The sequence below is a fragment of the Physeter macrocephalus genome, chromosome 10, assembly GCF_002837175.3.
Source record: "Physeter macrocephalus isolate SW-GA chromosome 10, ASM283717v5, whole genome shotgun sequence".
Lineage (NCBI taxonomy): Eukaryota > Metazoa > Chordata > Mammalia > Artiodactyla > Physeteridae > Physeter > Physeter macrocephalus.
In genome coordinates, this window is record NC_041223.1 from 37,063,417 (window position 1) to 37,089,824 (window position 26,408).

Here is a 26,408-nt window from a genome sequence, read left to right on the forward strand (position 1 = left end):
AAAAAAAAAAAAAAAAAAAAAAAAAAAAAAAAAAAATTTTAAGAGGAAGTTTATTAATCACACAGAAGTCTCTTTCAATAGGGTGACAGTTACAGCTTTTTATAAAATGCTGAATGGCTTCAGATTAAAAGCATCCATGAATCTATGTAATATATGACATAATCACGGGAACCCACTGGAATACTACAAACCACAGGCTTTCCACTGCAGATACCTCATCTGCCTCTGTTGGAGCAATGTCAGCAAAACCTCATTTATAACCATCCCAATGGCAGCCCACCTTTACCTTTGATGAGCACTAGTAGAGAGTTATATTAACACAGAGACGAGATCTGTCCCCCAGTAACTTTGGCATCAACTGGGACCAAGTTTGGGACCCTGTGGACCAAGTACCTGCTACCAGCCCAGGTTTTATATACTGGACTGCAGTTTGTTTTCAGAGACCTCCTTAGTCTTCTGTCTCTGAGCCTAGCAATCTCAAGTACACTGTAACCCGTGTGCCACATCAAGTTTCATCTCCTGGTTCCCTTTCTTTGCATTCTCTATTTTTATTTTTTTTCTTTGGCTGCGCTGGGTCTTCGTTGCTGCGAGCAGGGGCTACTCTTCGTTGTGGTGCACAACCTTCTCATTATGGTGGCTTCTCTTGTTGTGGAGCATGGGCTCTAGGTACACAGGCTTCAGTAGTTGTGGCTTGTGGGCTCCAGAGCTCAGGCTCAGTAGTTGTGGTGCATGGGCTTAGTTGCTCCACAGTATGTGGTATCCTCCTGGACCAGGGTTTGAACCCACGTCCCCTGCACTGGCAGGCGGATTCTTAACCACTTCACCACCAGGGAAGTCCCTTTGCATTCTCTTTTGAACATAGTCCAGGCCTGCATGTGATAGGAGCAGTAGGTATGAGAAGGATGGTGGAGTAAAGCAGGATCATCACCTCCATCGTGCTAGACAAGCCACCTGTGCTAATGCAGCTGCAGATGCAATGACTATCCTCAGAAACTACATGATACTGTGGACTCATTTTAAGATTCCCCTCAGCTACAACTCTCAAGTCATCATCATCGTGGTCTTTTTTTTTTTAACCAGTGGATATTAGGCCATTTCTCCTCCATTTCCTATTGCCTAAGAAACAGTGCAGGCATTTCTATCAACATTTTTATGGACATGTCTATAAATAATAAGAAAAATATTTCTCATACAAGGAAAGTGACCATTCATTTAATAAATATTTATGAGCAGACACAATGTGCTAGACACTGTGTTAGATGCTGGGAACAGAAAATTAACCAAGACACACCAACATTATTTAATTGTCATTCTCGTTAAACAAGATTATATATATATTATATATATATATCTTTACACAATATTTATATAAATTATTATAGTTGTCGTTCCCTTTACACATTATATATTATATATATACACACACATAGTAGCTGCTCAATAAACTGTTGCTATTATTATTATATATTATATATTATGACCTGTTACAAATTATCATTTTTTAAAAACTATTACAGATTTTTAAAATGAAAATAATACAGAGTTGCCACCAATACTCACCAATACTATAATATCTCTTTAGTTCTGTACGCCTGATCTCCTTTAACTGATTACTTTTTCTCTTTTTTTTCTCATCAGTAATATATTCCTCTTCCACAGCAATGCTGCACATGTCTTGTTCTAAAATGACTGTACTAGCATCTTCTTTTCCAGAATGAGTCCTTGTAGCCATAGCTGAGGCTGTCTCTGCATTTTGTTTGGCTTGCTTTTTCTTTTTCAATCTAGGGATGAGAAAAAAAAAAGGAAAAACATTGGAGAAATAATTTGCTAAGAGAAATCATATTAATTTCACGCTACTGGGCTTTGAGAAACTAATTAACTGATATTGAAAACTTCGTATTACTGTTAATTACACTTTCCTGTTATTTTTTTTCTTTTTTAATCACTTAAAAATTCTTATGTGGAGATCTGTGGCCTTTCCTCAATTTTATATCCTCCATACTTATGTCTCAAAAAAAATCACTGGGAAATGCTTTAGACCTGAGGAAATACTAGATTCTTCTATAGGCTATAAAATGTTGGGTATTTTTAATCAAGATACGCAGCTACCCTACTACAATGCCATGTTTAGTGCCTTACTTTTTTTTTTTAAGTGTTTCTGGTTTCAAGGGTACCTTTGGGCTGATGGGCAAGCACATTTATAAAAACAAATCCTTTATAATTGGCTCACACACTGAGTAGAAAGGTTTGGCAAGGTATGAACTGGTTCAGGTCTGAGTAATTCCTTTCCTTTACACATATGATAGTAGTAGTGAAGAAAGAGCTGCATTTCCTGAGATAGAAAATGCCACGATGACAACATATAGTTGTTATGATTACTAATATCATAGCTGACTGATACATTAGTTAACATATTTGATGTTTTCAATTCTTCATTCCTAAGTCAAAGACGTATAACAGAAGAAGTTTATAATAATTCACTGAAATCCAGTAACTCAAAATATTTTCCAGTTGATGTATCACCCTGGTTAACTGACGTGTCACTCTGTACTCACTAGTCCTTCTTAAGAATGTTTTTACTGCCCCAGAATGTAAAGAATAAGGGCCTTGGCCTCTACTATATGTGGCAGTCTGGTCATATATAAACATTTTTAAAATTAGGATCATTTTCCCCCCTTCTATCTAGGCACAGTTGGCTTTCTCATACACATGTCTATTTCCTTTGCTCTCTTGAGCATCTATACAATTTGATGTTGGGCAATGGATGAAATGTTTCGGGAGAGCAAGGAGATAACTGTAGGATCAAACAGGGACTAAGGTTTGATTTTATGCTGATTTGCTCTGTAATCTTTGAAAAATTAACAGTCTGAAGAGGTCGCTCACTGAGGCTTAGCTATCTAAGTATCACGGGGTCTTTTATTAGGATCAATAGAAAAAATATGTGTCAACAGTAAAATACAAACAAACAGTAGAATACACCCAAATGCAATCATAGGATGACATGAGAACTAAGCATGCTATAGTTCATGCTGAGTTCAAGAACTTCATGGTATAGTTCAAAAACTCAGCTTTTGAGATAAAGGTACCATACCATGTTCTAACAAAACATTTCAACTAAGCTGTTATTCACTGAGCAGCCAAGTTCTTATATTTTCATTAGCTAATAAATGAGTATATGGACTAGGAGAAAGGAGAGCTGGAAAAAAATCATAAATGAATATATCGCCCATCTCTCAGCTTAGCCCTCTCTTTAGGTTTACTTGTTAAAAAACAAATAAGAACACAAACTAAACAAAATTGGAAATTCATAAAAAGGAATTATATCCAGTAAGCATGTTTTTATTTTCTATCCTCAGATTTTAAACTGTTTTTTTCTGGTAAAAGAGTAGATGGCTCTTTGCAAAGGTGCATCAGATAATGCTCCTAATAAAACAATTTCTCTCTTGATCAAGGTTTCTGTATGAGGCTGAAATTAATATGCAGTAACCTGGATATCACACAGAGATCAGCTCTTTGCTTAGGGAGGTCTACGCAAAGAGCTGATCTCTGTATCCAGAAGGACATGCTGATCTTGTTCTGATATACTGGTTTAACAAAAACATGCTTGAGATGAACATTACTGCCCACTTCCAAAAATGATTCCTTCCAGGGAGGAGAGAAAAGAGACTTCAAAAATTAGTTCTATGCAGACTGAGATATGTTGCTGCTTCTTAATCTCCTGAATTTTTCTACTGTAAATTAATTTAAATGTCCTTATTTCACTGTTCCCACTATAATTAAACTCACTCAGATCTAGGGCACATGTCATGATGAACAGAAGCACTGTTGGAGACATCTCATTAGAGACCGATTTTCACACGTGGAAATAACAAAATGGGACACACTGTTTCATTCATTTTCCCCCCTTTCCACACAGACCATTATTGTCAACCCATATAGCCAAACATAGTTGTTATTTCAGAAAGAAAAAAAAAAAAGCTAGATAATAGCAATATCAAACTTGTTTAACAGAAAACAGAGTACAATTTAACACTTCAGTAATTTTACAATCAGCTACATCTTTTGTTTTGACTAGAGAACTCATGAGAATTTGTTTCTCTGGAGGTTATCAATATGAGTGGAACATTCGGATCTTGTAACTGGAAATCAGATGTGAGTTCTGGAAGCCCACTGTAAAATCCTTCCCCAAAGCATGGAAATACATTGTTAATACTTTTCTAAGGGGGGATGACTGCCAATCTGATAAATGTGGTACAGTTAATGCTCTTCAAACATTCCTTTTTAGGGCTTTTATCTTTTAAGCCTTCCCTTTTGTTCTTCAAATCAATATCATTCTAAGACATTCTCACAAAAGGGTTTTGTTATTACTAAATTAACTGGAAATAAAAAGTTACATAAGAAAATAAACTCCCTTTATTTCACCAAAGCTTTTTTAATGGCCCCAAATGTACACATTTATATGGTGGACTAAAAAAATTACCTGGGGCTTCCCTGGTGGCGCAGTGGTTGAGAGCCCGCCTGCCAACGCAGGGGACACGGGTTCGAGCCCTGGTCCGGGAAGATCCCACATGCCGCGGGGCAACTAAGCCCGTGCGCCACAACAAGAGAAGCCACCGTAATGAGAAGCCTGCGCACCACAACGAAGAGTAGCCCCCGCTCGCCGCAACTAGAGAAAGCCCGCACAGAGCAACAAAGACCCAATGCAACCAAAATTAATTAATTAATTAATTAATTAATTAAAAATTATCTGGCAAGTCATCTTGAACAGATGAGTGATTGAAAATGGTGAGACATATTTAACATTTGATTGCTGTGAATCCAAAAAACAAAAACCCCCAAAACCAAAAAACTAAAAACCTTTTGTGATGCTCATTTGTCTTTTTAAAAAATAGATCACAATCTCATAAAACAAGTGTTTATTACACAATCTCCTCCCACTACTGTAACCAAGCCCTGTCAATTCTATTTCCTAAATCTCTCCCTCTCAAATACACCTCTTCTTCTTGGTCTCTGCGCCCATGGAATGATTTCAGGCTTTCATCATCTCTCTGACTGAACTATTTTTTTACAACATAATTTATTGTTCTTTGTTTTATTATGAAAATAATATGTGCTCATACTAGGAAATTTTGAAAATGCAGAAAAATAAAAATAACACTTAAATCAAATGAACGCTAACACAAAGAGGCAATCGCTGTTTGGGGGAGAAAATGTAAAGGTAGTCAGACCTTCCCCAAGGGCGGAAGGACTGGGGCAGTGTGGCTCACCATCGTGATTCTGAGCTTCTTATACGTACCTTTCCATAAAGGATATTAAAGGACTATATACAATAAACAAGGACCTACTGTATTGTACAGGGAACTATACTCAATATCTTGCAATAACCTATAATGGAAAAAATCTGGAAAAGAATATATATGTATGCATGTACGTATAACTGAATTACACTGTTGTACACTTGAAACTAACACAACATTGTAAATTAACAATACTTCAGTTTTTTAAAAAGGAATACTAAAGGGCTTATTTTGGAATCTCTTGGCTCTTTTTTTTTTTTCTTGGCTCTTTTTACATTAAAATTGTGTGCACTTGTAAGACATATGCACACCTCACTTTTTCCCCTACTCGTATCCTAACCCAGAGATAGCAGACTACAGAAATAAATAAGGTGATACTGCTAAAGAAAGCATTTTTTAGTAGCTCAATGAAAACTGTTTTCCTTTGAAGCTTTTTCCTTTACTAAAGGAAATAAGTTTAGAGCACTGGCGGCCATCAAAGCCAAGGGCCTGGAGCAAATTCCTTTCTTTGTCTCTGCAGAGGTCTCCCCTGTTGCCTGCTGACCGCCAGTGGAATGTAACACAAAAAGGCACCAAAAAGGCACCAAATGGAGAGAGGAGGCTTTCATTAGCACTAGAGTGAAAGCTTCATGAGGGCAGGGATTTGTTTAGGTTTTGTTAATGCCATACTCCCAGGGCCTATGCATGGTACACATTAGCTATTCAATAAATACTTCTTGAAAAAATAAATAGATAAATGAGGTTACGTTCTGATTTGTTTGAGATCTGCTCTCCTACAAACATGCCATTTCACAGCTTTGTTTGATTAGCAACATGTTCTCAAAATTAAACTCTCGGGCTTCCCTGGTGGCGCAGTGGTTGAGAGTCCGCCTGCCGATGCAGGAGACACGGGTTCGTGCCTCGGTCCGGGAAGATCCCACATGCCGCGGAGCGGCTGGGCCCGTGAGCCATGGCCGCTGAGCCTGCGCGTCCGGAGCCTGTGCTCCGCAACGGGAGAGGCCACAACAGTGAGAGGCCCGCGTACCGCAACAACAACAACAAAAACCTCTCATCTCCTTATCTAGATACTTAAAAAGAAAATGTATTAGCCACATATAATTAAAAATATATTAAACTATAGACTTCTTTCATTAATATTAACTTAGTGGCTCTCTATGACTCTTTCCTTAATTCCATAATTTGAGGTCCATGTGTTTCTATAAAAAGTGCCAAAGACATAAATATCTAGCACAGCACTGTCTAATAGGGTAGCCACTAACTAGCCACCTGTGGTTATTAAATGTAATAAAAATTAAATAAAAAATTTAAATTCAGTTCTTCAGTTACAAGAGTCATATTTTAAGAACTCAATAGACGCATGTGCTAGTGGGTACTGTATTGAACAACACATGTATAGAACACTTCTGCCATCACAGAAAGTACTGGACAGTGCTGACCTAGAGCTGACTCAACAGACAGCCCTATTAGCAAGAGACTAGAGGAAAGACTGAAGACAGAAATCATTTCATATTTAAAGCTTACTGAGTATGTGCATAGAATACGTCTACAAGGGTATAACAAAAAATTTGTAAAGTGAGTTTCCAGCTAAAGAAAGGTAGTAGCTGTGGGGAAAGAGAGAGTAAGAAAAATTACTTTCTGCTTCTCTTTTATATATTTCGGATTTTAAACCATGTACAACATCTAGTCCCCCCCAAATTTTTTAAAGTATTTAGTCTTTGAAGTCTCCTTCCTACAATAATTTAACACATATACTGTCACATTTTTAAAATTGAGTTTTACTTCTTAAAAAAGATTATTACGAAAAGTTTGAAAGAGCTTTCTTCTAACAGCAACTACTATTGAGTTGACTAATGAACCAGGCACTGTGTTATGTACTTTATAAATATTATCCTATCCTCACAAAAGGCCAAGGAGGTAGGCAATCTTATCTCCATGTTACAGATAAGAAAAGGAAGGCTGAGAAAAATTAGGGTCACTTTGCAAGGTCACAGGGCTTGGTTAAGTTGTGGAGCAGGAATTCACAATGGCCACATGGCCTCCAGGATCTCTCCTAAAGGTGTTATGGCATATATATACCTTGACTTTAAAATAAAATCCGCTGGACTTTGGAAATTCTCTGAACTATTTGAGGGAGAATGGTTTGGCAGCCTGGTAGGCTTCAATGGAGAACATGCTCACAGGAAGGAAAGAGGTTCTGAGCTTGGCTGTCTGACAATCAGTTGTGACCTTCTTTGGAAATAAGATAAACTCTCCAGGACTTCTAAGGTAAACAAAAGCAAGAGGTTGACATGATTTTCAAGGTCCTGTCTGCCTCTAACAGTTGGCTGAGCTTAGGAAATGTGCTAAAGTTATATTTGAGGTTAAAAAAACAAAATCTTTTAAATCCAAACTAAACCTTCCTAAGAGTCTGCACTTTCCTGTGCTCCCTCACATCTGATTACATCTTCCACTGCAGAGCTTCCAGCCCTGGGAAAATCCAGAGGTTAAGAAAGAACACCCTCCATATGCAAAGGATGTTTAAAAAAAAAAAAAAAGGGGCAAAGAAGCTCTGCTCTACAATTTGGAGCTAATATCTCCATGAAGAAAAGTAGAAAATGTCAAAACTGAGCAGCCATGGAGGCAATATAATCTTCTTTTTCTTTTACCTTTTTTTTTTTTTAAGTTTTTTCATTTTCTTAAGCATACCCCTTGGTGTCTCATTTCATCCAGTTACAGGTAAAGAGGGGATGAGACTTGGTCTGTGGAACTCCAGAGAACATATTAATGAGCAAGAGGAAGTCATAAAAAACATTAGTTCAATATAACTTTCTAACAGAGCAATCCAATAGTGGAACTGGCTGTTTCACCAAGAAGGGAACTCCCCGTCACTGGAAGTATTCAAGCAGGTCAGGTCCAAGTTGTGACCTACCAAACTGCATGTAATAGCCTTGCATATTTTTTTATTGGAATATAATTGACATATTATATTAGCTTCAGGTGTACAACATAATGACTCAATATATGTATATATTATGAAATGACCACCATAATAAGTCTAGTTAACATCCATCACCACAAATTGCTACAAATTTGTTTTTCTTGTGATGAGAACTTTTAAGATCTACTCTCTTAGTAACTTGCAAATATACAATACAGTATTATTAACTATAGTCACCATGCTGTACATTATATCCCCAGAACTTATTTTATAACTAGATATTTGTGGTTTTTGTGGGTTTTTTTGCAGTACGTGGGCCTCTCACTGTCGTGGCCTCTCCCGTTGCGGAGCGCAGGCTCAGCGGCCACGGCTCACGGGCCCAGCCGCTCCACGGCATGTGGGATCCTCCCGGACCGGGGCACGAACCCGTGTCCCCTGCATCGTCAGGCGGACTCTCAACCACTGCGCCACCAGGGAAGCCCGATATTTGTGTCTTTTGACCACCTTCACCCATTTCACCCACCCCCCAATACAGTCTTCTTTAATGCAAATATTTCTGCTCACAATTGCTTCTGTATGGAAATAAGAGTATTAACATAAAAGATGTAGATGTAATATTATTTCATTTAAAAAGTTATAGAACAGTATTATAGTATGACCCTATTTTTGTGAAATAAAACAAAAAAATAAAAGAAAACCCTCCAAGACCAACTATTCCATTTAGCTATATATGTACATAGGTTTAGATATACAGGTACAGGAAAATAGTTGGTCAATGGGGAAAGAGAGAAGAGGGGTAACTTTTACTTTACACTTACATAATTTGGTGTTGAATTTTTTAATACAGCAAGCATATATATTAATTTTGTAATTATAAGGCAAATCGATTTTAAAAAACTAAACATCTATAGCTATGACAACATTTTGCTAAATCTCGTTCAGAGGTATATTCTTTTTTCTCAATCCAGCTATCACAGTAAATTGCTGCACTGCAACCCCAATCCCCTTCTTTATCAAGGCAGAGCTGGTCTGTGGCCCTCAGGGGACCTTCTCTTAGTTCTTGATCTTGGCTGTTCCACTGCAACCTTGTCATTGTACTGTTCTGACCTTCAGAGTCTTGGCTGTTTTTTCCCGGTTGCCTAAACCAGACTCTTGCCATTTCCAGACTCACGGAAACGGGCGTTGCCACAGAATAAGTTCGGCCTGTGAGCCAGAAACATCTGTGTTTGAACCCTCATTATTCTTTATTAGGTATGCATCTTCAGGCAAGTTACTAAATCTCAATTCAGGTTCCTTGTCTGTGAAAGGGAAACAACGGCCTCAGATGGGGTTTTTTGATGATTAAACTAAGTAGTACACGGACAGCTTAACTGTACTATTAAACACAACCTGTGCCTGGCTTCCAGTAAGAGCTCAATAACCAGATGTTCCTACTTGGTTGTGCCACTGTTGCTGTCACTACTTGGGGATTTCTCAAGATCCAAGAAAATGAGGTAACGTATAAAAAGAGTATAACACAACAAAGAAGGTGTCTGAGAGCTTCTAGACATTATTCTTCTCACTGTACATAAATATTAACTTTAGTTAACTGTGCTATGAATTTAGACACCAGCACAAAGCTATTTATTATTTCTAGGAGAACATCACTTCTGTTATTCCATTTCATTTTGTGATTTCACAAATGGAAGGTCAGTTTTCCATTTCCACTGCAAATTCCCAACTGGGATAAATGCCAAATAAAATGAAACTTAAAGCCGGGGGCGGGGGAGAATCGTTGAAAAACAAAACAAAACAAAACACTCACCTAATGAAAATTCTCTCTTGGAATTATGATCAAATAAAACCAAAAAGTTCAGGAGTAATCCATGGAAAAATCTGTAGATGTACCTGATTCTAGTGCCACCCTCTGAAATGTGCATTCATTTTTTTCATTTAGTCTAATTTTGATCATGAAATCCCCCTCTCCCCGAGGAGAATTCATCAGTTCAAATGGAAAAACTCTGGTTCATAGAACCAACACAGTTAGAAAATGAAATCCTTTGGCTTTGAGTTCACTAACCAGCAATACAACCATCCAGATGAACACAGGTAACAGAATTTCCCTTGGCCTCAAGAAACAACTGCGTTCCAATAAAGACTGCGAAACAGAATGCCAATCAGGGAAACACCACAAAATTTTCCCTTTTCTAGGATTTCTTTGTGCTATTATAACAGTGGTGAAATCAGCAGATCTGAGGGGACTCTGATAATCAAAGCGCAGGTGCCAGGAGTGGACGTAAACAAATTGTCACACTTTCAGAGAAGGCTTGGGGGGGTGGCTTCATAAGGGACATTTCAGAGAACCTTACATGCTCCCCCCAGTACCAGGATGACAATGGTACTGCCACAAAATGGATGCCTACTGTGTAGAATGTTTGCCTTGTATTTACGAAACAAGACAGGCTTTTGTTGCATATATAGGGTGCCCGTGTGGGAGTCTGGTTCCCTTTTCCAAAAATCAGGATGCTGAGTCACAACCTGAAAAAGTTACATGGGAATCAATCGTACGTACGGACAACAGCAATATATACCTCAGCCATAAACTGAGGAAGGGAACCAGAAAAGGGAACTTGCTCTGGGAGATAAGAGAATTGCATGCTGCTAAGAGTAATCGGCAAAGTCCTGTAAATATAATATAATATTTAAATATTCGGAATTTTACTGCTTAACAGTCAAGAATAAGCTGATAAACACAGTAATACAGAAATTAACCAAAATCTGCAGACAGAAATGTTAAGAAATGACTAAGTATTGGGCAGTTTTTAAATTCCCTTTTGCTTTATAATGGTATTATGTATGTAGTTTATTTAACTTAATATCATCAAATTAACTAGCTGTATTAGCTTCCTATGGCTGCTGTCACAAATTACCACAAACTTGGTAGTTTAAAACAACACACACACACACACACACACACACACACACACACACAAAACACACACACATATTCTCTTACAGTTCTGAAGGTCAGAAGGCCGAAATCAGTCATGGGGCCACGCTACCTGCAGACACTCTTTCCTTGCCTTCTCCAGCTGCTAGAGTTGTATTCCTTGTGGCCCCTTCTCCCATCTTCAAAGCCAGCAGCACAGTTTCTCTTTTCACTGTCACACATTCTTCTCTGAACACTGAGATTGCATTCAGAAGCCAACCCAGATAATCCAGGATAATCTCCCCATCTCAAGAGCCTTAACCTAATCTTATCTTCAAGGTCTTTTAGCCAGAGAAGGTAACACTCCCAGGTCTAAGGATTAGAAGCTGGATATCTTTGGGGGTCATTATTCAGTCTACCACACTGGCTAAATTAGCTTTTGCGTCATAAATAATTGTAAACTGAGCAGCATATCACTGCAGTGTCTTAGTTTCCCATGTCTAAATCACTTCTGCATCTATGCAATGTGTTGTCTACGTTACTTGAAAAAGTTCACTCCTGTCAGTGACTGGCAGGAAGCAAATAATTTCTCTAGAAAAAACAAAAAGTTGACTCAAGACCATCTTGAAATCTAAAGGTACAATGAAAATACCACAAACACGAGCTCTCATTTTATGTTGGGTGACTGCAAAACAGCCTCTTGGAGGTAGAGATATTGGAAGGAACATTTTTAACAGGCAGGGTTTCTAAGGAGTTCATCTCATTTTCATATCTGATTTCTTTAATCTTCACTGAAAGCAGGTATTCACTCTTTATGACCAAAGCCAAGAAGTCCTCCAAATATTTTTTTTTCTTTTACTAGAGTCCCTTAGCTTGCCCAGAAATCTTTTTTTTTAAGTCAGTTAACTATTTTTTAAAATATCTTTCACTCAGAATGCATCATATGCTCAGACTCCCCAGTGACATTTACAGAAAAGAGCAGTGGGATATGTATTTCAATGACATATGTATCTCAACATAACAGCAACATATTTCAGGGACACAATTCTTCTGAAGAAACAGAAAATTTTGATTTATTGAAGCCATTTAAGCAAAACAAGCAACTAATTAAAGAATACTACTCTGAAAATTTTCAAGCAGAAATACGAAGATGCCAGGGATCTTGTTCTCAGATTTTAACCTAAGTCCCTGTTAACTGCTTAAACTATAGAAACATGGAGAAAAATAAGGCTGAAAAAAGACAATCAGTTTAGTATATAAATTAACATTTTCCTGCAGGCCTATTGCGTGAAACACAACATTTATGATCAACAGAAATGGCCTGCTTACAGAAAACAGTTATGAGTGGCATAAAATTATAATATGCTCTAACTCAACTTCTCTCACCCTTCCAACTTTTAAAATATATTCTAATAATTTTTAACTGCTTTTAAACAAGTTAGACACACACATATCCTTTTATGATAATGTTATTTCAATGTCATAAACTAGACACAGGATCATAACTCCTCCTATCGTTATAGGTACTTTCAGAAAGAATAACCTTATATCAGGCAAGAAATTTTTTGAATTATTTTGGCAGATGCCCATAATTTAGTTGGTTTACATCCAGTATGTAGATGTATTTCTTCCAATTAATATATACTGGTCATGTCCTTGGGAAGTGACATTGCTCAAAAATAAAATTCAGGGAATGGGAGACTAGTAATACCTACTTTGAAATTTTTCCCTACTGAAATTAGTGTAGAACTCTGGGGTAATTCATTTGTGTGTAAGGGTGAACCAAACATAGATTTTTGAAGAAAAATCCTGGCCTTGCTTTCATGTATCTGAGGGCCCATCTCTAGGGTGATGATCTTCCAACCACACAGCAGTCTTGGTCAGGGTCTTCAAAAAACCTCATCAGCGGTCATCTCTCAGGTATACTAGTTTGCTTGTAACCAACCAAAATAAACACCTGTGGTTTAATTAAAAATAATATTTGATCTTTTTCTTCCTTTGGTTTCTGGCACAGAGTTCCCAGAACATTTGGTGTCTCCTGAGTGATGAGAATGTCTCTGTACACTAATGAGATGACTCTGGTATGTGTGGGGAGGAGGGCTAGGGAGTGAGGGGGCCTAGATAGCTTCAAGATAGGGGTTGGTCACCAGAAACACCAAGGCTTGATTAGAAGCTTGGAACTTTCAGCCCCACCCCCAGACCTTGGGAGAGGGAACAGAGGGGAGGGGCTAGAGATTCAGTTCAATCACCAATGGCCAATGATTCAATCAATCATGCCTACCCCGTGAAACCTCCGTGAAAGCCCTTAAATGTCAGAGTTCAGAGAACTTCCAGGGTTGGTGAACAAATCAATGTTCTAGGAGGCTGGCACACCCAGAGAGCATACGGAAGCTCTGTTCTCCCCACCCACATACTTTGCCCTATGCTTCTCTTCCATTGGGCTGTTCCTGGTTATACCCTTTATCATAAACTGGTGAATGTAAATAAAGTGTTTTCCTGAGTCCTGTGAGTCATTCCAGTGAGTGAGTAGGGGATCATGGGAACCAAATTCATAGCCAAGTTGGCTGTATGTATGTATGGGTTGACTCGGGATGTGGAACTTACAAGGAGCATCTGGGGTGAGGGCAGTCTTGAGAAACTGAGCTCTTAAACCTGTGTAGTCTGACACTTACTCAGAGCTGTTAGTGTGAGAATTGAATTGAATGGTTGGACACCCAGCTGGTATTGGAGAATACAAGAATACCAGATGCTAGACTTTGCCAAAGAACCAACCTTGAGCACAGCAGAGAAGATGGAGGTGAGACTGATAAAGACTTGTGTGAAAAACATGCAGGCTCCCCCTTCCTCTGATGAGAGTTGAATGATCGAACACCTGCTGGCAAGTTCCCAAGCACTTTCTAAAAATCCAAATGACCTAATGGTGAGCATTTAAAATGGGGACATTTTACATTAAAATCCAGATTTCAGGCTGACCTTGAAGAATTAGAAGACACAACAGCACTGGACTAGAGCCCCACATGGCAAAACAGGATGGAGCAGAGCGAGAGCAGCCTCCCTCCTCTGAGAGGGCAGGTGCCGCGCAGCCACCAGTCTCCTCCATCCGTGCAGCACCTCCACGCCCAAGGCTGACGGCTACCACGTAGCATCCACTCATTTATATCACTGCCTTGGTTCCTAAGGTCACTGTTTGCATTTTTTGCTACAGACAACATACAGTTTTATTCTTAGGTCAATTCGGATAATCAGGAAGCTGCAGTCTTGGACTATACTGTGTTGGCCTACTGCAGAATGTCTTTAAGTCACGTTTTGGCTTCATATCCTCTCTTTTCACTCATAGTCACTGCAATAAATTGCTCTTATGGATGTTAAAGACACTACCACTAAATTTTTAGTGTTCCTTTTATCTAGGATGTGAATCCTATGTAATTTCAGAATTAAAGGCTAGGAGGGCTTTGTCACCTGGGGAACTGGTGTGCTCCACTCATGATTAGGGAGACCTATGGAAAGGAGTCCCTTTATATCACTAACCATGAAGTAGTCATCCCTCGGTATACATGGGGGATTGGTTTAGGACCTGCAGCCAGATACCAAAATTCATGGATGTTCAAGTCCCATAGTCGGCGCTCCATATCGGCTAGTCCTGCATCCATGGCTTCAACCAACCCTGGATCCTATATTAAGCTTTTGATCCACAGTTGGGTGAATCCAGGGATGCAGAATCTGCAGATTCAGAGAGCTGACTGTATTTATTGAAAAAAAAAAAAAATCTGCATATAAGTGGACCGAGCAGTTAAAACCCATGTTCTTCTACGGTCAACTGTAGTTCTGAGTCAACTACACAACTAATAACATGCCATTTAGTGTTCTATTTTTCATCTCAATTTATATGTTCCCTAGCCTGGACTTTCAGTTTTTAATTAGTATTTTACAATTTTTTTTATAAGGGTAACACAGAGAAAATATATGAATATGTGGATAACTGCAACCTCATTCTTTGTGCTACCTCCTAAGGGAAACTCTGGGTTTGAGTCTCAGCTTTTTCTCCTTTCCCTGGTTCTGGGCTTACTGACACAAATGTGAGAAATAAATTAGCAGGCGGAGAGAAGTGGAGAAGAATATACAATGAGAGAGGAAATAGAAGAAAAGATACCGGGACTTCCCTGGTGGCGCAGTGGTTAGCAATCTGCCTGCCAATGCAGGGGACACGGGTTTGAGCCCAGGTCCAGGAGGACCCCACATGCCACAGAGCAACTAGACCCGTGCGCCACAACTACTGAGCCTGCGCTCTAGAGCCCGCGAGCCACAACTGCTGGGCCTGCGTGCCACAACTACTGAAGCCCGTGTGCCTAGAGCCCGTGCTCCACAACAAGAGAAGTCACCACAATGAGAGGCCCGCACACTGCAACGAAGTGTGGCCCCTGCTCGCTGCAACTAGAGAAAGCCCACATGCAGCAACGAAGACCCAATGCAGCCAAAAATAAATAAATAAAAACAAAAATAAATAAATAAATAAATAAAAACAAATAGATTAATTAATTAAAAAAGAAAAAAGAAGAAAAATACCTAAAAATGAAGGTGGAAAGAAGGAGAAAGGTAAGGACTGACTGGATTTGAGGAGACCCTTTGTGTAGGTTTCAAGACAGACAAAGTCTGGGGAGATAGCTGACAGCCATGGAAAAGTTCAGAGAGATGGGCAAAGAGGATTTTTTAAAAGTTCTATTATATATAATGCATTTACTCCCCTTTTGGATGTTTTCTGAGAGGTGAAGTAAGTATTTGAATTATTTTCAATTATTCTCACGGTCATACATATTTCTTTGAATATGACTTAATGCTGGGACTGGACCACAACAAGTCTGCTTATATATATGGGTTACATAAATGTAGTTTTTATAAGGTGCCTCAAATCTCTATGGAATAAGATGGGGCACGAATGAATGAATGAACAGATAAGAAATAAACTTCAGTGCTGCAATGACAAAGCAGGCTTATTATAAGTTATCTATGTCAAATTCCACGAATTGTTAAAATCCTTGAATCCCACCATGTCACATAGACTGAAAGGGACTAATACCACAAGTGAAGTTGCTTGATACCCTTACAATGACAGAAATCAAACTCTGCCCAACACCAATGTACTAATTTAAAGGATATAAGGTGCTCTGAGGGGGACAACTACCCTGAAACCTAACAACTCCCCCACCACTCGAACACCTGCCCATTTCCCCAGATAAAGAGAACTGGACTTTTCCATCATTAACTCTTCTTCATACTTAATATGTCACTTGGCACACGGAGGTGAAACAAAATTTATTATATGCCATTAACTGAGTAATCAAACCACCTTCTCCAAGAGCAGTCTTTACCAAGAAACTTTCACTTTGATTTTATTACGTTTTCTCTTTGATTTTTTAATAGTAGTTGATAAAAGGCAAGGTAATTTCATATAGATTTGCATTTGTTTATGTAGTTTTAATTGTTCTGATCTGAGAAATTCCTTCTAATTTTTGTACACATTATGGAACTCTTTTACACCTTTATAATATTGGAATAATAGTCATCCAAATTTCCTGTGTATTTCCATGTTCCTGCATTAGGCCATAAGAAAACTCAACTGGACTTTATTTTGGCTGAGATTGAAGAAGCTTCTGAACAAAACCAAAATATAATGATAACAATATTTCATAAGATGAGGGAAAATAAATATGTTTTTAACTATCACTGAGACGCTCTGCAGGGAGTATACTAGCTGCAGTTCAAATGAAAGTCAAACAAAGGAAAGTTTCATTGCTGTTTATATGGATTAGCGCAAAGAAGCCCCAATCAGTAAAAAGCAAGGCTCAATATTTAACCCATGTATTACACATTACAATTTCACAGAAACATGGGCAAAAACTAAAATTCAGCATTTATCAACTATTATATCCTTAGTAAATCTATTATACACACAAAAAATAAGGAGTTCTTCATCAATATATATTAATTCCTCTCTATTCAGATATTGTTTTAGGGGACTTGTGATGTTAAAGCACTAAATTGAGTTTTCAGAATTCTACATAAAGCTGTCACAATATTAAAGATTCTAAAATAGTAAAATAATAATAGTTTAAAATGATAAAATAATTACCTAAGCTAATAAAAAATTTATCTTTTCCATCTTGTTTTCCAAGAAGCACAATCATAAAATTTCAGGTAGGAAAGCTCCTTAAAAGTCATCTCACTGAATTATCTATCCAGTGATGGGATTAACAATTATATTTACAGACTCTTTCCAAACACTGCAGTGCCTAGAAATTCACCAAGACACAACATACATCATTCTTCTTTTTAAAACTCAACTCCAGTGCCTAGTTCAGTATCTGATACACTATAGATAATTGTAGTAGACTTTTGTTGACCTCCCTACAATCTGTTCCTCCTTGTTTTACCATCAAGGACCAATTTTCAATAAATATACCCTTCCCCCACTTTTAATACCATATCTGGGTAGGGTTCCACCCCAGCTCCAGGGACAAAAAACACAGTTGGTCCTTGAACAATATTAAGTTTGAACTGCATAGGTCCACTTACATGGGGATTGTTTTCAAGAGGTAACACTACAGTACTACATGATCTGAGGTTGGTTGAATCTGTGGATTCAGAACCATGGACACATCAGAACTGCACATATGGAGAGCCAACTGTAAATTATATGTGGGTTTTTGACTATATGGAAGGTTAGCGCCCATAACTCCTGTGTTGGTCAAGGGTCAACTGTATTTAACCCAGGCCAGTCAAAGCACTGAGGCTCCTCCTGCACAGCTGCCCAGAACCAGCACATAATCGAAGCTGGTCCAATCAGAGTGAACCTCAGGACTCAGGGTGAACTACAGGTAACACACTCACTTTGCCTACTGTTGCACAGGGGAGATCCTGTGTTGTCAGTGTTTATCAAGTAAATCCTGGGAAGGAAGACAAAAGAATGGAAGAGCTTATATACAGAGAAACTGAGTCATGACGACATTATTTGGTCCCCAAATCAAGGTATTCTTTAAGTCAAATCTGAAATCTATCTCAGGACTTTTTAACTTATGGGTGCCAGTAAATCCCCCAACTCCTTTCCCCCTAAGCTGGTTTGATCTGTTTTCTATTACTTGACACCACCCACCCCTCAAAAAGAGAGTTCGGACTATTATGTAAATTTACATATGAATGACCCCAGAATGTGGACTGTCTGAGCTGGGGTTGGATAGCAGCTGGGAAGTTCACCATCTTTGTCATGTGACAATAAAATGGATGCCTGCTGTATCCTAAAACTAGATGATGTGTCTATCAGGACTGCATTATTAGGGGAATTAAGAGAATTTTTAGGATTCTAGAGTAAACTGTCTACTTATTTAGCCTTCAGTAAGGTCTTCCAAAGAGAGACAAGTTTGGGCTGTAACTGATCAGCTGAAAGTAGAGCCAGATGAAAATACAATTTCACGAAGAGAAAACTGTTGTTTGCGGCTAAGGGTGTGGTGACCTAGAGTCTTGCAGAGGTAGGAAAGCCAAATTATCTGCCCCAAACTAAAGTCAGTACAAGGGAAGTAGGGGACTTCAGTATTCTTTTTTTTTTTTTTTTTTTAAGTCTTTATTGAATTTGTTACAATATTGCTTCTGTTTTATGTTTTGGTTTTTTTGGCCCTGAGGCATGTGGGATCTTAGCTCCCCGACCAGGGATGGAACCCGCACCCCCTGCGTTGGAAGGCAGAGTGTTAACCACTGGACGGCCAGGGAGGGACTTCACTATTCTGAGATGAGGATTTGTGAGAAGCTGACCTTCCTCAGGCCCCTTACTTCCAGTTATTCCCTGCCAGACACACGTGATGATGGCCCCATTGCACAAATGCAGCAGAAACAGAGCCCAGGGCTCCTAAGAAGGAAATCAATAGTGCCTCCCCAGCTCAGGTCACTGGTTTTCACTGCCCTGAAGCAGTGTTACTCTCAAGGCTAAGGAGATGGGCTGAGTACCAGCCCACAGCTGAGAGACCAAAATTCTCAAGCCAAATTCTATCTTCATCCAAAGACCATGGCTCCGCCAAGGCTATGGTTCTGGTGTCCAGCCATGGGGTTTGGCCAATGAAAACAGAATGAAAGCCTGCTAAATTTTTTAATGGAATTGTATTGCCAGGAAAAAGAAAACCCTGATTTGTCAAACAAAATGGACTTGTAACTGCTCATCTCCCAAAGGAATCTCTCGATCCCCAAATCTATGCCATCAGAAGATGGCTACTAGAGAAGTCCGGCTCCCAGAAGGCTCCTCCTCCACGCTGTCAAAACAGTGGATGAGAGTAGGCGGCCCTGAGCAGAACCGGGGCTGCCCTAAGGCTGTCCAGGGAACTGATCCGCCGCCAGAGAAGCAGAACCTACCCTCCGGCCGAGTACAGTGGACCGCTGGCCACCGTCTGTGCCTTTCCAGGTTGCCTTTCCCAAACCGGAGTTTGCTTATTTTTATTTTTGGTTTTTTCTAAATGGGAGTTTTCACTTAGGGAGACTCTAAGCTGGACAACTAGATGAGCTCTTTCCCACCGAGGAAGGTGTGAGGCTGGAGCTGAGGCAGTCTGCTTGTCACCACATAATGAGGGTTCAGAGCCACCCTGGCAGCTCCCCGTGGGGTCCGCGAATGGAGAGGAAATAGCTGAGAGAGGTAGTGTATGAACCCACTTAGTACCCTGTCTACTCCTGGAGATTTTTTTTCCCACTTGCATGAAAAGAAACACTAAACAATGTGACTTATAAGTAAATCAACAGCATTTATCAAGTTCTGTGTGAGACTGAATGCCATATTCCACCTCTGAAGTTTCTATCCATTGGTTTGACTTCCCGCTTGCACCAGGGAACTGAGATTTCTGCTCCTTGTGGTAGGCCTTTCAAAATGTGAGAGGGCTTCCCTGGTGACGCAGTGGTTGAGAGTCCGCCTGCCGATGCAGGGGACGCGGGTTCGTGCCCCGGTCCGGGAAGATCCCACATGCCGCGGAGTGGCTGGCCCCGTGAGCCATGGCCTCTGAGCCTGTGCGTCTGGAGCCCGTGCTCCGCAATGGGAGAGGCCACAACAGTGAGAGGCCCGCGTACCGCAAAAAAAAAAAAAAAAAAAAAAAAAAAAGTGAGACAGCACACCCACCCCTCACACCAAGTTTTTTTTTCTTCTTCTGACTTAATACCTCCAGTCTTTTCCATTTCTCTTCACACAAGATACGTGTATGCTCCTACTATGCTCATTGCTCTCAAACGAACACAGTTCAGTGCCTGCAGACTCTCATCTGGGCCTGGGCAGGCAGGCATGGAATCTGCTATCCTCTCCTCAGGGTGACACTAGTTGCTTAGGGCTGTCACAGCACACTGTCCATTGTGGAACAGCCTCTTAGAAAATACTGGTAACTGGATGGATGGTAAAGGAGGAAGGGAACAAAGAAAGGAAGGAGAGAAAGAAGAAAGAAAAGTAAGAAAGACATAAAATGAGGAAAGACAAAAAAGACAGGAAAAGAGAAGAAAAGAAGGGGGAGGGAGAAACTTAATAGACCAAGACATCCCCAAGTAGCAACTTTTAAAAGCATGTGTTTTACAGCAGAACGGTAACATCCTATGAAAAACACTGCTTGTAGCCACATAGCACAGGGAGATCAGCTCCGTGCTTTGTGACCACCTAGAGGGGTGGGATAGGGAGGGTGGGAGGGAGGGAGATGCAAGAGGGAAGAGATATGGGAACATATGTATATGTATAACTGATTCACTTTGTTACAAAGCAGAAACTAACACACCATTGTAAAGCAATTATACTCCAATAAAGATGTTAAAAAATAAATAAATAAAATAAAAATAAAAAAAACCCACTGCTTGTGGGAGTGTAAACTGGTACAAAATTTTTGGAGGGCAATTTGGAGTAATTATTGAAATTTTAACTGTACATAGGCTTTGATGACTGCTAGGAGTTTATTCTACAGAAATATTTGCACAAAAACACAAAGATATGTATAAAATACAATTCAATGCAACAATGTAATAGCAAAAAAATGGAGCCATCATGGAAAGATGTTTATATTATATATATCATTAAGTTTTCAAAAAGGAAGCTATAGCAAGTAAGAGAAAACATGATTATATATGCATGAATATTTCTGAAAGGATAGGCATGATTCTATTACCCAGGTTACCTCTGAGGAACAGAAATCGCAGAAGAGAGGGGGGGAAAAAAGGTCAGAGGACTTTAAAAATCATGTGTGCTACACTCTTTTATACTGTTTGAATTTCTTATTGTTACCACTTACTGCTGTTTCAAATCATGAAAAAAGGGTAAACAGGGAACTCTGCTCAGTACTCTGTAATGACCTACACGGCAACAGAATCTAAAACACGAGTGGATATATGTATAACTGATTCACTTTTCTGTACAGCAGAAACTAACACAACATTGTAAATCAACTATACTCCAATAAAAATTAATTTAAACAAAAAAAAATGAAAAAAGGGTGAGCCTCTGCAATTAGTAAAAACCGTGTTCTTTCTCAATTACTCTCTGTTCCTCTAGTCCCTATTTCTCGTTCTAACAAGAATAATGCTTCAGTGTGCAGTGCCCTTGGCCAGTTAGGATACCAAGCTTCTTGGTGGCACAGATGAATTACACACTCACCCCAGCGACACTGCAGTCACAGAGCAGCTGGCTTCAGGAAATGCTCCACGCAGGGTGCAGCAGTGATGGAGCCAGCAGAGGCTGGGGGCTGTGAGGCCCCGGTAGACGATTTCTAATTCTGGTCTCATCTGACCCTTCAGCTGCAATCAACACTACTGACCAGACGTTTTCTGGCCTCCTGGACACCACCGCCTCCCGGCGTGGAGGGGTCTCTCCATCGCAAACCCCTCGTGCTTGTGTTCAGGAGGAAGGCTGCCGGCGACAAGGAGGTGGTGCCCAGGTGAACACGGATGAGATCTGAGAGACCTGCAGAGGCTGGGACACACAGGCCTTCTACCAGAATAAGGAGTTTAGAGTTTACTTCAAGGGCTATGAAAAGCCACTGGAAGATTTAAGGCAGAGAATGAGATGATCTGATTTGTGTTTTAAAAGTTTTTCTCTGGCTCCTACATGGAGAATGGGTTGTAAAGGGCAAGGATGGAAGTGAGGAGATCAGTTAAAGGCTACGGCAGCAATCCAGAAGAGAGGTGATGGGAATTAGGAGATGAAGTGGACGGGTTTAGGTTATGTTCTGGAGGTAAAGTCCACAGGGCTTGCTGATGGGTTAGGTGTGGAAAGTGAGGGAAAGAAGGTTAAAACTGACTCCTAGATTTTTGGCTTAAGTTAATGGGGAGCCTTGCTTACTGTGATGGGGAAGGTCAGGGACGGAGCAGGTTTGGGACTTGTCTCCTCACACTGTCTTCTCAGAAGACTCACTGCCCATGGCTTCCATTTTTATTCCCAAATTCCTGGCTCTCAACTTTATACCTCCAGTTCAGGATTATGCTCCGAGCTTCTTCCCTGTGGATCCAATCACCTACTCCACTTTTCTATGCCCTCTTCACAGCACACCAAACTCAAGATGACCAAAAGTGAGCCTGAAAGTTGCCTCCCCAAATCCTGGTTTCCCTGAGGTGAAACTTACCACTATGTACTTACTGGAGTACATACCACTATTCATTAAGCTGTTTACATAGGAACCTGGACCCTGGATTCTGCTCCATTTCGATCTCCACATTCCACCATTGCTATTTCCTACTGATTTTACCTTCCTTCTACCTTTATACAAGCTCTCCCTCTACCGAGAATGAATCCCATCACCCTTTAGCTACCTCATCCCTATCATCCCTCAGAGATCAGGTCAAACATTACTTCCTCAAGAAGGCCTTCCCTGATCCTCAGACTTGTTAGGTCTCCCAGCGATAGACTCTCTGCTGCCATCTATTAATACTTTCTCTTTGCAGCACTTAGCAATAGTGTAATTGAGTAATTATTACTTCAATTAGCTGTTTAATAGCTGGCTCCCCCATTAGAATGTAAACTTCATGAGATAAGGGACAGTGTCTGTTTTAGTTATCACTGAAGGCTCAGTGCTTTGCACAGTATCCAGGCTATACAACAGAACCAAAATATACATTTGTGGAATGAGTGAATGAATGAATGACAATTCCCTAACTAGCCACTAGCTGACCCTGGTTAAATAACAACATCTCAAGACTCAGTAACTCATCTCCACCAAGAAGTTAGCTTAAGTGGTTTTTAAGGTATTTTTTAGCCCTAAATGTCTATAAAAATAAAAAACTAAGTAAATAACAAATATAAACCATATGGAGATTCATTATTCAGAAAATAAAAAATCTTCATTATGTTTTTTTGAAATTTCTTAGAATTTTCTTACAGCTGCAGAGGACTATTTTCTGTCCACATGTATTTAATAAGTATTATCTACATCAATATTTTTAAGTCACTTTAGTTGTATCTAGTGATTTCAGATAAGTGTTTCATGAGAGCTTGCATTCCATGGTTAATTCTAGAAATTAAACACAATTTCTAGAAGTTGGAAAATAATTTACATAAGATGCAAGAAAGAAAGTTATTCAGTGGCTCCACTTTAGTTGTATCTAGTGATTTCAGATAAGTGTTTCATGAGAGCTTGCTTTCCATGGTTAAAGCCAAACAGGTTTGTTTATTAAAAACAAAAACAAAAATAAGCCACCCACAAGTTCCTTTTAATACTCTCCCACTGTGTATCAAAGTACATCTTATTTTTAAAGATTCTTTATCGTTTCTCGATAATCTGCCTACCAAATATTTTTGCATGCATTATGATGTTTAAAAATCAATGAAAACTTCACAGCTTAACATGACAGTTCTCTTTTTTTTAAAGGGCTATTATTATTTCACAAAGGAAACAATTTTGTAGAACCAACAAAAAGGAAGGAAGAAGCAGAGGGAAAGAGGCCCTACTTATGCTAGTGACCGCTCTATAATTTCTCTACAGGAAGAAGCAAGGGGCAGAACTGAGTTTTAGAAAGCTTAAGGAAGACTTGGGGACTTGTGTTAAAGCTGCATCTTTTATTAGGACTACACGTTTCTTTGGGGTGGCATGGAGGAGTACTGATGGCAGTGGCATGAGGGAGGATGCTAAAGCCCCCAAAGCATCCTGCCTCCACCCAGACTGACATCAAAGGCCTGCCCCACTTATTTCTTCTAAGCGTTTTAGTTGTCTGCCTAGACAACTAAATAGTTTATGTGTCTGTGCGTGATCTTCACTATGAGCACATTTGTCTTTCCTGGTTTTGCTTTTTCCTTAATTTATCATTTTCTCCACAATGAGGTCAAACTATGAGAATCACTTAAAATTTATGACCTCGAATTAATAAGTCACTAAATTTCTAGGGCCAACAGTTTTACTCTATGGTCACATAGACTGGAGCAAAATTTTATCTTGAAAAAATTAGTTTCATTAAACACAATTTCTAGAAGTTGGAAAATAATTTACATAAGATGCAAGAAAGAAAGTTATTCAGTGGCTCCAGAGAGAAACTGAAACTAGTAACAGAATTTTGGTGGGCAGAACATGTGGCAGGGGAGAGAGCAGGCTCAGAGACCATGCCACACTGGGGACACAGGATGATGACATCACACTGGTGTGAGATCTGGACCAGCCTGGCTGTGGAAAACAACAGAAGCTTCTGAGATCCTAGCTGTCCTTCATGAGTCCTGCCAAAGAACTTCCCATTCGTAGCAGCACTTCCCTAGGAGGTAAACTTGGTGCTGTGTTTCATTATACCTGGTTGTGAATTCTGAGTAGCCCATCAGCCAAAGCTAATTTTAAAAACTCAACTTCTAAGTCGGAAAGAGAATGACAAATACCATATGATATCACTTATATGTGGAATCTAAAATATGATACAAATAAACATATCTATGAAACAGGAACAGACTCACAGACATAGAGAACAGACTTGTGGTTGCCAAGGGGGAGGGGGGTGGGAGAGGGAAAGATTGGGTGTTTGGGATTAGCAGATGCAAACCAGTATATGCAGGATGGATAAACAACAAGATCCTACTGTATAGCACAGGGTATATTCAATACATTGTGATAAAACATAATGGAGAAGAATATGAAAAGAATATATATATATATATATATATAACTGAGTCACTTTGCTGTACAGCAGAAATTAACATGACATTGTAAATCAACTATGCTTCAATAAAATTTTAAAAATTAATATTAAAAAAAATTAAAAACTCAACTTCTGAGCATCTTTGGTAGCCTAGACCTTCATGGGCCATAAATGAAGCCTCTTTACTGACCAATGACAAATGGGACTTGTTAAAACTAATTGTTTGTGGGCTTATGGACTCATTCTTCCTCTCCAGAATTCAAACTTCAATCCTTTATTAGCATTACCAATGAATTAGTGTGTGACTTCTTACCTAGCAAGTAATAAATTAATTCAGTGCTTGTTTTATTGATTGCTATAATAGTTAAAAGAGAAAGAGTAAAGTAATGGGAGCTCCCTGTAACGGAGGCGGGTTTGAAAGCAACCAAAATTTGACCAGGTTGGGTTAGTCAGGACAAAGTGGCAGAGAACCTCCTAACAATTATCAAAACCATCAGTCAAGAGGAACTTGTCCAGACACATGGTCAAGGGATTGATCCACAACGGAAAAAAGCTGAAATGATTCTCTAGTGACTTGGAAGTTCTGGGTAGGAATCTTGTGGATTTGGGTCTTCAACGATGTTTTCCCCTTACCTTTCAGCTGAAGATTGTGACTGTAAATCAAAAGGAAGATATCTAAGTATACAGTAGATAGTGCAAGACAACTCACCCAAACGACCTAAGGAAATCTCTCTCAGTGTCCCAGTCACATGCAATCCCATGCACTTTCATGTGACCATGCATCTACCCAGTCTTCCCTCCTTCATTCTCTCTTCATGGTATCTGAAGACAGCCCAATGTCACCTCTTTGATGATGATGCCCAAGCTCCTTTGGACAGTCACTTCTTTTACCCCACACTCATAGCACTTGGCAGTCACACCAGTTCCAGTACTTATCCCATTGTTACTACCTTATAAGCATCCTGTTATTACACCAGACCGTGCATTCTTACAAATGTTTGCTGAGGGAAAGGACAGATGAGTATGACTTCAAGGCCAGAGTCTAAAAGGGAAATGGCTCAAGAGGCATACGTTCTTTCCAAACAATTCTGCCAACTCCATCACAGATGAGCCTGTTGAAGAGGCAAAGCAGAAAGCATCTCCAGAAACAAATGTTTCCTGATGAACCCATGTTTTCAATGGGCAT

At 39.5% G+C, this 26,408-nt stretch overlaps 1 protein-coding gene across 7 annotated transcripts in view; it reads right to left on the reverse strand.

The window, feature by feature from the left end:
• Positions 1-26,408, reverse strand: part of NCOA7 (nuclear receptor coactivator 7) — a 154,050-nt gene that overhangs the window by 80,834 nt on the left and 46,808 nt on the right. For all 7 annotated transcript variants that reach the window (XM_028494474.2, XM_028494473.2, XM_007130676.4 and 4 more), the window contains one exon: positions 1,561-1,781. In XM_028494474.2, coding sequence (XP_028350275.1) covers positions 1,561-1,781 — 221 coding nt within the window. The remainder of the gene's footprint in view (positions 1-1,560; positions 1,782-26,408) is intronic.